At 37.6% G+C, this 12,980-nt stretch overlaps 1 protein-coding gene across 1 annotated transcript in view; it reads left to right on the forward strand.

Annotated features, from left to right (window-relative positions):
* The window catches only part of TBC1D8B (TBC1 domain family member 8B), a 110,164-nt gene that overhangs the window by 61,778 nt on the left and 35,406 nt on the right, over positions 1-12,980 (forward strand). The window contains exons 8-10 of the mRNA XM_004606318.2: positions 3,583-3,726; positions 4,957-5,107; positions 6,022-6,236. Of these exons, the coding sequence (XP_004606375.2) occupies positions 3,583-3,726; positions 4,957-5,107; positions 6,022-6,236 (510 nt within the window). The remainder of the gene's footprint in view (positions 1-3,582; positions 3,727-4,956; positions 5,108-6,021; positions 6,237-12,980) is intronic.

Here is a 12,980-nt window from a genome sequence, read left to right on the forward strand (position 1 = left end):
TTGACCTTACGGGCACAAATGTCTTTCAAAATAGTGTGTTGGGGTAGATGTCATGAAGTGGAATTGCTAGGTCATATGAAAGCTCAACTTTTAGTTTTTTGAGAAGCATTTATATTTGTAAATAGAATAGTCATCATTTCCAACCAACAATTGATGAGAGATTTTTCCTCACATCTATGCCAGCAATGGTTGTGGTTGCTCATGAATGGATATCCAACATGTTTAAAGCATTCTCCACATCTTTTGGTATAATAGGATTTTTATAATCTAACCTTTAATTTTATTGGTAGTTGATTTTTTTAAAATTCAAATCACCATGAGGTACACAGTTACATAGTTATTTATGATTGGTTTCAATCACATAGTATTCCAACTCTCATCCCATTACCAGTGTACATTTCCCACCACCAATATCCCCAGTTTCCTTCCTGCCAAGCCTCCTCTACTCCCAGCCTGCCTCTCTGGCAGGCAGATTTGTTCTCTTTTTCTGTCTGTCTCTCTCTATGTCTCTGTCTCTCTCTGGGCATTATAGTTTGCAATACAGGTACTGAAAGGTTATGTATTTTATTTATTTTTATTTTTTAAATATATCCCAGTCACGATCACGAAATCCCGTTGATTATTGAGTAGCTCGAGCGGTCTCAGTAACCTCTACATTTGTCCTATCCCTGAGATTTTAGAAGCCTCTCTCTTCTCAGCCTTCCCAATGATGCCGCATTGGAGGCTCTTTCAGGGTCAGGGGAATGAGATTCAGCTGGTTACTGGCTTTGGCATGTGGATACACCATGGGAAGCTTGCGAGGCTGTCCCATGTGGGCAGGAAACTCTCAGTAGCTTGCAAATTTCTCCCAGAGGGAAAAGTAGGTTATAAGATATCTGGGAGCTTGCTTTTAAGTCTCTGGATGTTGGCCGTTGATGGGATCATACACACCTGGGTTCCTCTGCCGGTACCTTCATGCGTGAGGCCTGTCCGAACGTGTGGAGAGGGGCCTTGAGCATGGCTGTGGCTAGGTTCCGGTGGTCTTTGGCCGTCGGGAGCTCTGCTTGGGGCGGGGAGGGAAGCTGGAGCCATCCCTTCCAAGGGGCTCAGGGGGAGACAGCCAGGTGTGCGGGCAAGAGACTTTCTTTTAAATCCCAATAAAAAAGAAAAAATGAAAAAAATCCAAGTATCTATATATAATTGAGTATTTATTCATTCATATATTGAATGACACCTTGATTGGCAACTGTGAAAGAAGTTGCTCTAAACATCCATGTCAATAAATAGCAGTACTCCTACATTTTTTTTAAAAAAATCCACATGCAGGTTTTTGTATCAACATAAATTTTCTCTCTTGCATACATTCACAGGAACAAACATGCGGTATTGTGTGGTAAGACTATATTTATATTTGTAAGAAATGGCCAGTTTTCCAAAGTGCTTGTGCCATTTCATATCTCCATCAGCAGTGAATGAGTGTTGCTCCATATCTGAGAAGTGCGTGGAATTATTAGTGTTTTAAATAGTATCCATTTTAATAGGTATGCAATTATAGTTGTTTTAATTTGTAATCTCCGAATGACTTAATGTTGAGCATTTGATCATATTATTATTGGATATATATATATGTGAAATCTATGTTAAAATCTTTTGTCTAGTTTTTAAATAGTCCTTTATTTTTTTCAAACATAGCTTTCTATACATTGTTCTCTGACTATATAATAGCTGCTTTACATTCTTTGTTTGCAACATCTAAGAACTGGATTCCTTCCAGGACATTCCTTATGTTACTTTAAAAATAATTAAGTTCTTATTTCTATTTTTAAACCTGATTCATATATAATTTATATAATCCATATAAATTGATCAATCAAATGAAAGGTAAGATTGCCTTCAATACCTTGGAACGCTATTTACTTTTTTGCCTAGGGGTATCTATATGTGAAAATCAAGTTATAAAAGAGGCAGGTCATATGCAGACATGTCATAAATCAGTCTTAGTTTATAATTCCTGTCTCTAAGTCAGCCAAAGTTGAGTTCCTGGGAGCTTCTCCAGCCCTTTATCTTTCCTGGTCAGATTTACAGCTTTGCATTGTGTATGCATACTTCTAGATTCCACAAGAATATTTTGGAGTTTTCCAGAGTTCCATAGGGTCCTCTGCATTGCCAGGTCAATTTTAAATTTTAAATTTTTTTATCCAGGCTGTTCTGTGCCCCAAAATAGAAATCATATATAGACTTAATGTTGTGGAATTTCGACCAGGCCAAAATGGGAAAAAACCAGAAAGTTCTCTCACAAAGCTCTTAGAGACAGAACTCACACCCTGGCGGGGACCCAGACTTGCGCAGTTGCTCTTTTGCCCTTTCACACTGGGTCTCTCCTGCTGAGGCAAAGTAGGGAATGTAGACTTTATTAACCCCACATAATGTTTCCATGGAAATGTGTGCAAAGTTAAAGGCCTCGGGAAGATCTAGCTAGAGGACCGGAGGTAGAGGGTTGTGGGAAAATGCTGATAAGAGAGACACATTGCCTGAGGGGTGCAACCAGAGAGATCTAACAAATAGGACCTGACCAGACTCTGAGCAGTGTATCTCAGCAGGAATGCTACTGCTCAAACATCTCTCACCTCCCCACTTTAACTGCCACGGAGTACTTGTGATATTTATTACCAATAAAGTGCTATAGTGTTCTGTAACGTTCCAAGCGATCATGCCTTTTTTCAAAAGAGTTGAACTCTGAAACAAATAACAAATAATTAATTGCAAATGAAATAATAACATGCTAGAAATGTACATTTTTCCAGGGTGCTGCTATTTTGATGAAAATACAAGACTGTATTCTGGGGATGAGCTTTTAATAAAGTTCAAAAAAAACATTTGACTGTGTTAATGGTGACTTTCATGGCAAACATAATTCAGAGCTTGGGAGGAAGGGGAGTTGGTAATAGACAAATTATAACAGTTTGTGTTCTCCTTGAGAATCATTAGTTTTATTTGAATGTGTACTTTAGAATGTTGTGTATCCTGGGTTAATTTCCAGTGCTCTGAACTGGTTTGTTTCAGATGTTTTCTCAATCAATGTTTTGTTGCTTCCGTTGAAGAGTTGGTTAACTGGAATCTCACGTTTACTGTTCTAGACATTTTTTCTTAACACCTTTAATTTTGATATAAGTAATGTTTCTCTGAAACAGTATTTTGTTATTTATAATGTTTATAGGTTCTGGCTTATAAATGACAGATAAACTTTTAGTGCCTTATACAGGAACTTTTTTCTTATTAAAAAATGATTTACAAAGTTACTGATAGTTTAGTTTTAGTTTTAGGCACATAATATTTCAACACCAATCCCAGCACCAGTGTAAACTTCCCTTCACCAGTGTTCCCATATTCCCTTCCCTCTCAACTCCTGCCCCATCCTCACCTGTCAATGTGACAGGCATGTCACAAAGTTCACATGGTTGCAGCTTAGATCTCATGTTTTCAGTGTTGTGGAGTCTGTGTTTTGGATATGTGCCTATACCACCATCCCATATCATCATATGAAGTCTTTAATGCAGGACCTTTTAAGGAGACATTTGGAATAGTTGCAATTTTCTTTTTCAGGTTCCTTTAAGTTCTGATTCTGTAGATCCACCTGACAGTACTGAAGTACCAACAGATCAGAGGGAGTGCAGCAAAACTGTGAACACGGAAGCCTTAATGACAGTCTTTCATCCACAGAATTTGGAAACTCTTAACTCCATTATGGTAAGAAAAGAAACTATTTAAATATATGCCCTTACATATGATCAAAACTAAACTTCCTAGGGCCTGGTAGATATCTGAAAATACTGCAGCATGTACTTTGCATGAGGAGGTCCTGGGTTCTATCCAGCAACAAGGTTTTTTTTCCCTTTTTGGGTCACACCGGGAGATGCACAGGGGTTATCCTGGTTCTGAGCTCAGGAATTACCCTGGCGGTACTCAGGGGTATGGGATGCTGGGAATCGAACCCAGGTCGGCCACGTGCAAGGCGTGCAAGGCATGCAAGGCCCTACCCGCTGTGCTAGAGCTCCAGCTTCCCATCAACAAGTTTTATCCTCAGCATTGTATGGTCCCCTGAGCAGTGCTCCAGGAATGGTCCCAGAGCACTGCTGGGTGTGACTTCAAAACAAAAATTTAATTAAATTAAAAATACATAGGCTGTGGGGCTGAAGCAATAGCAGAGTGGGTAGGGCGTTTGCCTTGAACACGGTAGACCTGGATTCAATTCCCAGCATCCTGTAGGTCCCTTGAGCACCGCCAGGAGTGATTCCTGAGTGCATTGACAGATGGGACCCAAAAAGCAAAAATAAATGCATAGGCTCTCTGCTCCCTTAAGAAATCTGCATTGTGTCTTGAACATATCTCTTTTTATTTCTCTCTCCCTCTCTTTTTCTCCCTATCTCTCCCTCTTCCTCCCTGTTCTTATTTTCCTTTCCTCTTTCTCTCCCCTTATATCACCTGAATAAAGATATTGTGCTTCAAAAGATAATAATTAAAATTTTGTACAGATTAGAGAGTATTACAATTGAAAACTCTTCAGCGCTGAAAAGGTTTTTCACTAAATACCATGTATGATTTGTTTAGCTCCATTACACATAAACAGTGTTATCAAGAATTAATATAGGAGATGAAAATATACCATTGGCTTTTATTTGCATAGATTTCAACTAATCCTAAAATTGGGATTCTTTGAGAAGAATGATCAATGCTTTGACTCTTGAGTATAATGGAGAAGAATCTTATATAAGAAAATAACTAAACATTTGCATAGTAAATTATATTCATTATACTCACATGAGTTTAAAAGATGATACAGTGGCCCAGTGTGAATAATGACTTTTACTTTCGATACTTGATTTCCATAGGTGTTGTTTCATGAGAAATAGAGTGATCAAGTTATTTGAAAATAGTTATTTTCTCCATTTTCTATAGCTTTGATTTTTTTTGTTATAGCTGAAAGAAAAGATGAAGGAACAGTCATGGAACATCCTATTTGGAGAATGTGGACGTGGTGTTAGTATGTTCCGAACCAAAAGAACTCGAGATCTGGTTGTAAGAGGCATTCCAGAGACCTTAAGAGGAGAGCTGTGGCTACTTTTTTCAGGTATTATGTTTACTTTATTCATTTACCAGACATTAACTGTGCCTGTTCTATTAATTATACACTAAGCTAAATTAAAATATTTACAAAAAGGGTTAGGAAGATACTCATAATTTCTAACTAATCAAAGGGAAGAGTTATCTTTTTTGTCATTCAGCAAATATTTATTGTTGACCTCAAATTTGCCAAGAATTAGTCGAGTTGTATGGAATACATCAATGAACCTAGGATATGAACGCTTACTCCACACAGCCTACATGCCAATGAATATATGGGAATATATCCCGGAGTGGTATTGCTGGGTCAAATGGAAGCTCAATTTCTAATTTTTTGAGCATCCATATTGTTTGCCCAAAGGGCTGAACCAGTTGACATTCCCACTAGCAGTGAAGGAAAGTCCCTTTCTCCCCGCATCCATGCCAACACTGGTTGCTTTGGTTTTTTTTTGGATGTGGGCCAGTCTCTGTGGTGTGAGATGATATCTCATTGTTGTTTTGATCTGCATCTCCCTGATGATTAGTGATGTAGAGCTTTTTCTCATGTGCCTCTCAGCCATTCTGATTTCTTCTTTGGGAAAGGGGAAGAATTATCTTCACTTATCTATATGTTCACACATCCATTGTCTAAGCAGGTTAGTTTATTAGGAAAGATATTATTGATGGTAGGAAGAAATATTTATTCTTAGTGTCAAAACAAACTTAAGAGGAAACCCACTTCAGGAAAATATTCATCTGTTAGGTAAGATTAATGGTCTGAGATTTATAGATTCTAGTATGGAGCTTTATCTTCTGTTTGTATTTTGAGATCACTTGGTCATAATGCTAAATTTTTTAGTAATTCGTTCTTCATGTATATATGAAAGTAGTGTCTTCATTATATTCCTTTGGTACCATAAGTTAATGCATTCATCTGTACAGGTGCTGTTAATGATATGGCTACTAATCCTGGTTATTATGCTAACGTGGTTGAGAAATCCTTTGGTACCAGCAACTTGGCTACTGAGGAAATTGAACGTGATTTGCGTCGCTCTCTTCCTGAGCATCCAGCCTTTCAAAGTGATACTGGTATATCTGCCCTGAGGCGGGTGCTTACAGCTTATGCATACAGGAATCCCAAAATTGGATACTGCCAGGTATGACTTAAGTATGAGCTCAGCTCTGCATAATTATAGATGATAAAACCATTTTAAATCCAACCCTAAAAAATTGAAAACTGTAGCAATACAAACAGAAGTTAGATTGAGGTTGACAGTAGATATTATTATTCTAAGTAGAATAGTATTGGAGATACTTAATTTTTTCCTTAAATGTAACATATAGAATACCTGGTTTGTAAAGAGATACAGTGCTAGTTGTTTAAGGCTATGAATTAGGTAAGAGTTCTATCCTTGAAAATATATAAATCAATAGGTATTAAAATATATTCATTGGCAAATGAAAACAAATCCAATAAATTATTAGAAAAAACAGTTCCATCATAATTCATATTAGGAATAAATTATTTGTATCATAATTTATTATTATGGAGGAATTAAGAAAAGAAGATAGAGTGAAAGAACATTCTAGTTAAAATGATCCTGTTTTCATTGACCCAGCATGATAAAGACAAATGGAGAATTTTTATAGGACCATGTTTTGCTTAGTAGGTTTATCAGGTAAATGAAGCAAAGTAGTTGGAGGAAAATAATCAAGTAGGTTGGGATAGGTTAGAAGATTGAATTTTATTTGGTAAGTAATGGAAAAATCATTGAAAAAATTAATAGCACACTCTATTCTATACTAGAGTATTCTAGAGTGCTAAACAATCTTAGACACATTCAAAATTTATTTATAGGATTAAATAGAGGAGAATGAGTCATTGGGCAGTTCTCCATGAGATTATTCAGGAACTTTTACTGACAACAGTCTGTCATCTTCAAAACATGGTTTCCAAGATGCTCTTGCACTGTCTTAAGCATTTACTAGAAAAGGGAGAGTGAATAGAGAAAGCACTGTGGAGAATTTTATAGCTGGGCCTGGAAGGTACACTCATATTTTATTAGAGAATATTTGTCATGTTAATTTATGAATGATCACATCTGTTCACAAAGACGTATGCACAATTACATGTTGCTGAGTACATATGCCCAGATACTATGGAAAGTGGGGATTGGATTATGGTGGATAACTAGCACTATGTCACAGATTATTTATAGTGGGGTGAGACCCTCTAACGATTATAATCAATCCTATCCATGAAAATTGTTGGTATATATTTTGAAATGCAATTTAAAAGAATATGTGATCTAAATGGCGTGTATGTTAGCATATTTTTGTAATCTCTGAGAGGCTAAATGGAGGCATAGTGTTTCTTATAGAGCTTACACTAACAGAACCTGGAATGGAATCTATAAGCAGTAGTTTAGAGATAGATTCAAAGTAGGCAGCTCTTCCAAAGGCAGCATAATGGTGAAACTGATCCAAGTGTTGAATTGCATGGGGGTGAAGGGAGGAAGGCATGTTTTGGGGATCTTGGGAGAAGGAAGGGGTATTTTGGTGATGGGTGTGGCATTGCAATTATGTTCACGAGAAACCATTTTTTTTTGCTTTTTGTGTCACACCTGGCGATGCACAGGGGTTACTCCTGGCTCTGCACTCAGGAATTACCCTTGGCAGTGCTCAGGGGACTATATGGGATGCTGGGATTCGAACCCGGCTTGGCCGCGTGCAAGGCAAACGCCCTACCCACTGTGCTATCGCTCCAGCCCAAGAGAAGCCATTATTAATAGCATTGTAAACCACAAAATATCAATTAAAAATTTTTAAATGCATTTAAAAAATAAATAGACAGCAACTCCATTTTGCCTTCTAAAAGATGAGAGAAAAGTTAGAAACATGGAGGATAAGAGCAAAGTTATTCTGAATTACAGTAACAATATGAACAGTGCCATTCCAGCAAGAATAAATTACCTTGCCATCCCTTCCTATCCCTCTATCTTTTCTCCCCCTAACCCCTTTCCTCTTTCTTCCCCTCTCTCCTCATCTATTTATCTTTCCTTCCTTTCTTATCCAATCCCATCTAGCAGGACTTACAACTCACATTCCATCAACTTTACACTTTAGTAATTGTTTAAATTTTATTTATTTATTTATTTTAATTTATTGAATCACCGTGAAAATGGTTACAAAGCTTTCCAGTTTAAGTCTCGGTCATACAGTGATCAAACACCCATCCCTTCACCAGTGCACATTTACCACCACCAAGAACCCCAGTATACCCCCCATCCCACCCCTCCCCCTGCCTGTTTGGCAGATTATTTCCACTTTACTCTCACTCCACTTTGATTACATTCAATATTTTGACAAAAGAACCACCATTATTATGTGGTGTTTTCCCCAACAACCAGACCTGCCAAAAAGCCATCATTAGATAATTTGTTTTCTGCTGCTGATTACGAAGAGCATATGATGTCGCACTGCCACAGTAGCGGCCGTGCGATTTTGGATTTCTGATATTTCAGTAATAAGTCTGGAGGGATTCCTGCCAAAAGCCGCTGTGGGTTCCAAGATTGGTTTGTGTTCCTCTGGGATCATGGTCATTCAGGAGCCAGAGGCACAGGTCTTGGGTGGCAACTCGGGGCCTCGTCAGGGCAGGGAGAGGGGTCAGCTCCACCCCTCATCCCATGAGGTCTCGCCTGTCTCATCACTGCAGTCTCGTACCTGGATCTCCAATAGGCTTTGAAAGATGGCAGCCACCATGTCGCCACCAGGAGGGTGGGGGAAGGCAGAAGGGACAAACACCCTTTCCCACCTAGGCTGGCATAGTGCCGTAATTTAATGCACAGTCCAGAGTCATTTCTGCCAAAAGCCGCTGGGTTCCAATATTAGTTTGTGTGCCTCTGGAAACATGGCCGTTCAGCCACTTTAGTAATTTTTTAGTATATTCACAAGGTTATGACAACACCATCAAATCTAATTCCAGCATATTTTCATCAACTGTTTCACTTAGTCTTATTGGAACCCTTATTAGAAATTAGTTGACCAAAGCTGCTTATTTTAGTACTCAATTTTATTCTATTGGCTTGTATTTCTATCTTTATATCAGTGTCAAATTATCTTATTTTCTATAGATGTGTGGTAAGTTTTGAAATTGTAAAATGTGAGTTATTTAACTTTATTTTTTTCCAAGATTGCTTTGTCACTTTTGAGTGAATTGTGTTTCCCTATAGATTTTAGGATTGTCGTGTTAATTTCTGAGGAGGGAAAAGAAAATGACAGCAGGGATTTTGATAGTCAATGCATTGGCTTGGTAGATCAACGTAGAAACTTCGAAAATAGGAAGCCTTTCCTTGTATTTATAAAATCTTGCTGAACTTACTAGTTCTAGTAGAATTTTTAGTGAACTTTTAAAGAAATTTTTAGATATGATTATGAAATCTGAATGTAGTCATACTTTTACTGCTTCTGTTGCAATTTGGCTTATTTTTGTTCATGCCTGTTTTACATGGCTAAAACCTTCAGTTCAGTGTTGCACATAAGTGGTAAGAATTCATATTCCGATAGTATTAGTCTTAGAAAGAAGTAGTCTTTCATCAATAATATCCCTAAATATGATATTGTTTTGTGTTTTAATTGATTATTTTTATCATGTTGAGAAAGTTTCCTTATATTCCAAGTTGAATATTCTTGCTGATTATTTTTTATCATGAACGGGTATTAGATTTTTTTTTAATAAATTTATTTATTTTTAATTAATGAATCACCATGAGGGTACAGTTACGGATTTATACACATCTGTGCTTATGCTTCCCCCATACAAAGTTCGGGAACCCATCCCTTCACCAGTGCCCATATTCCACCACCAGTAAACTCAGCATCCCTCCCATCCTCCCCAATCCCATCTCCCCCCCACCCCACCCTGTCACTGTGGCAGGGCATTCCCTTCTGTTCTCTCCCTCTAATTAGCTATTGTGGTTTGCAATAAAGGTGTTGAGTGGCCACTGTGCTCAGTCTCTAGCCCTCATTCAGCCCGCAACTCCCTTCTCCCACATGGCCTTCGACTACATTATAGTTGGTGATCCCTTCTCTGAGTTGCCCTTTCCCCAGAATGTGAGGCCAGCCTCCTAGCCATGGAGTCAACCTCCTAGTAGTTGTTTCTACAATTCTTGGGTGTTAGTCTCCCACTCTGTTATTCTATATGTCATAGATGAGTGCAATCTTTCTATGTCTGTCTCTCTCTTTCTGACTCATTTCACTTAGCATGAAACTTTTCATGCCGATCCACTTAAATAAAAAATTTGTGACCTCCTTTTTTCTAACAGCTGCATAGTATTCCATTGTATAGATGTACCACAGTTTCCTCAACCAGTCATCCGTTCTAGGGCATTCGGGTTTTTTCCAGATTCTGGCTATTGTAAACAGTGCTGCGATGAACATACATGTGCAGATGCCATTTCGATTATACTTTTTTGCCTCTCTGGGATATATTCCAAGCAGTGGTATTGCTGGGTCAAATGGGAGCTCAATTTCTAATTTTTTGAGAATCGTCCATATTGTTTTCCAGAAGGGCTGAAGACCAGTCGGCATTCCCACCAGCAGTGTAGAAGGGTCCCTTTCTCGCCACATCCTCTCCAACAGCGGTTGCTTTTGTTCTTTTGGATGTGGTGTGAGGTGGTATCTTGTGGTTGTTTTGATCTGCATCTCTCTGATGATTAGTGATGTAGAGCACTTTTTCATGTGCCTTTTGGGTATTAGATTTTTTAAGTGATCTTTTTTGGGTGTGCGGAGATAATCATGTGATTTTTCTTTATCATGTTAACATGGTTATTGCACTGGTTTATTTTCATATGTTGTTTTATTGTTTCATTCAGCATAAATCACATTGGGTCTTCGGATGTAATTTTTTAATGTTACATCACTGAGTAGATAGTACTTTATTCAGTAATTTCATGCTCATATTATTTAACTTAAACGCAAACTTACTGTTATTATTATTTTGAATAAAAACACATTTATTTAGACAAAACAACAAAAACTTTAGAAAGTATAATATCATAGTGAAATGTTTGAGAACTTACATAGAACAAAATCCATCAACCCCTTATATATCTTGTAGAAGACCTCATACTAGGTTAAAAAGCAACCACCTTCCCGTTACCAAGCCAAACTTCCTGGTGCATGTAAAAATCCATAAGTCTATTATACTAGCTATTGAAAAAAAAGAAAATGCTCGATTGTCAGCATAACTAGCAAGGACAAAGGAGGCAAGTTTCAAATCTGTCTCAGTGGTCATGGGGCTGAGGGATATTTTGAGGGGAGGGGATAAGGCAAATATGGGAAATGGTTAGCTTGGAGAATTAATGAACTTTGAGTTCGTGTAAGGTCTGCTAGCAGAATATTCCTTGTGTGGGTCCTGTTCCTTCAGAATTCATTATGTGGGGGATATTTCTCGATCTTTAGTTCTGTTAGCTGCTTTTGATTTCTCTGGGTCTTGCAGAGGACAAGGTCCTGTTACCAGCACATAAGTTCTGATAAAAGTTTGTGAAAGAGCCCTTGTGGTAGTTCTACTTGACAATTTCATTTCCTTTGAGGCAGGAAAGCAATCTCATTTTCTGTTGGACATGCAAGGCATTTTGTGGCCATCTATGGCCCTATGCTTGCAAGGCAGGAGCTTTTGTCATGAGTCATCCTAGGCCACCTGAGTGTTGATTTTAAGGTATCTTGAAGATTTTAAGGCTATCTTGAAGCTAAGAAGAGAGAGTTGGAATGGAACCACCAGTTTTATTTTTCGCTGAGATTTAGTAATTTCCATAAATAAGTGCTTTCTGAATTGCTGTAAGTGTTGGCTAAAATTCTGATCACAGGATGACTGTTCCTGATTTTTGCCAGTATTCTTATTGTTTTTATAAAAAAGAGCATTTTCAGAGGCCGTTTTTACTGGCATCATTCCCATTATGGCTTCCTGACTAGGAACATAATAAGCAAAATTGAGCCTGCAATAAAATATTATGCCAGATCTGACAAGAAATTAATTGATACTTTAATGTAAAGACTTATAAGAAAAAAACAAAAAAATGGAATGACAGAACATAAAGTATAGATTAATAATAAAACCATAAAAAATTCAACCTCAGTCCAAAGAGATACTGCAGTGGGTAGAATGTTTGCAATGCATATGGCTGGGTTTAATCCCCGGTATCACATATGGTCCACATCTGAGTCCTCCAGGAGAAATCTCTGAGCACAGAGCCAGGAGTAAGCCCGAGTACCACCAGATGTGGTCAAAAACCATAAAAACTTTCATCCTCAAAGAAATTAAAACTAAGAAGAGATATTTTTTCACTATTAAATCAGCATAGACCATGATAGTTATTATAATGCTTACTATTGGCAAGCAGTAGTAAATTAGGCATCCAAACAAACCATAATGGTTTAAATTAAGTTGATGTAGTATTTCTGGAATACAGCTTGAAAATATCAACTTATTTCTTGTTTGTTTAGACAGTGATGCTCAGGGTTTACTCCTTGCTTTGTGCTCAAGGATCAGTTCTGTCTCTGCTTGGAGGACTGTATGGAGTACTGGGGATTGAATATGGGTCAACCACATTGAAGGCCCCTATATTATGTCCCAGAGATATCAGCTCATATAAAAATAATATTATTAGACAAAATTTATTTCTAGGTATCTTTACTAAGAAAATTATAAAACACTTAGATAAATATTTATGCAAGATTAATTTCATTGTTATATATTTATGAAAAATTAGAATCGACCAAAATATACAATAGTGACTCAATTATGCTAAACTCAATGGATATAATGATCTTTTTCTTTTTTCTTTTTGGATCACACCCGGCATTGCACACGGGTTACTACTGGCTCATGCACTCGGGAATTA

The sequence above is a fragment of the Sorex araneus genome, chromosome X (assembly GCF_027595985.1).
Source record: "Sorex araneus isolate mSorAra2 chromosome X, mSorAra2.pri, whole genome shotgun sequence".
Classification (NCBI taxonomy): Eukaryota; Metazoa; Chordata; class Mammalia; order Eulipotyphla; family Soricidae; genus Sorex; species Sorex araneus.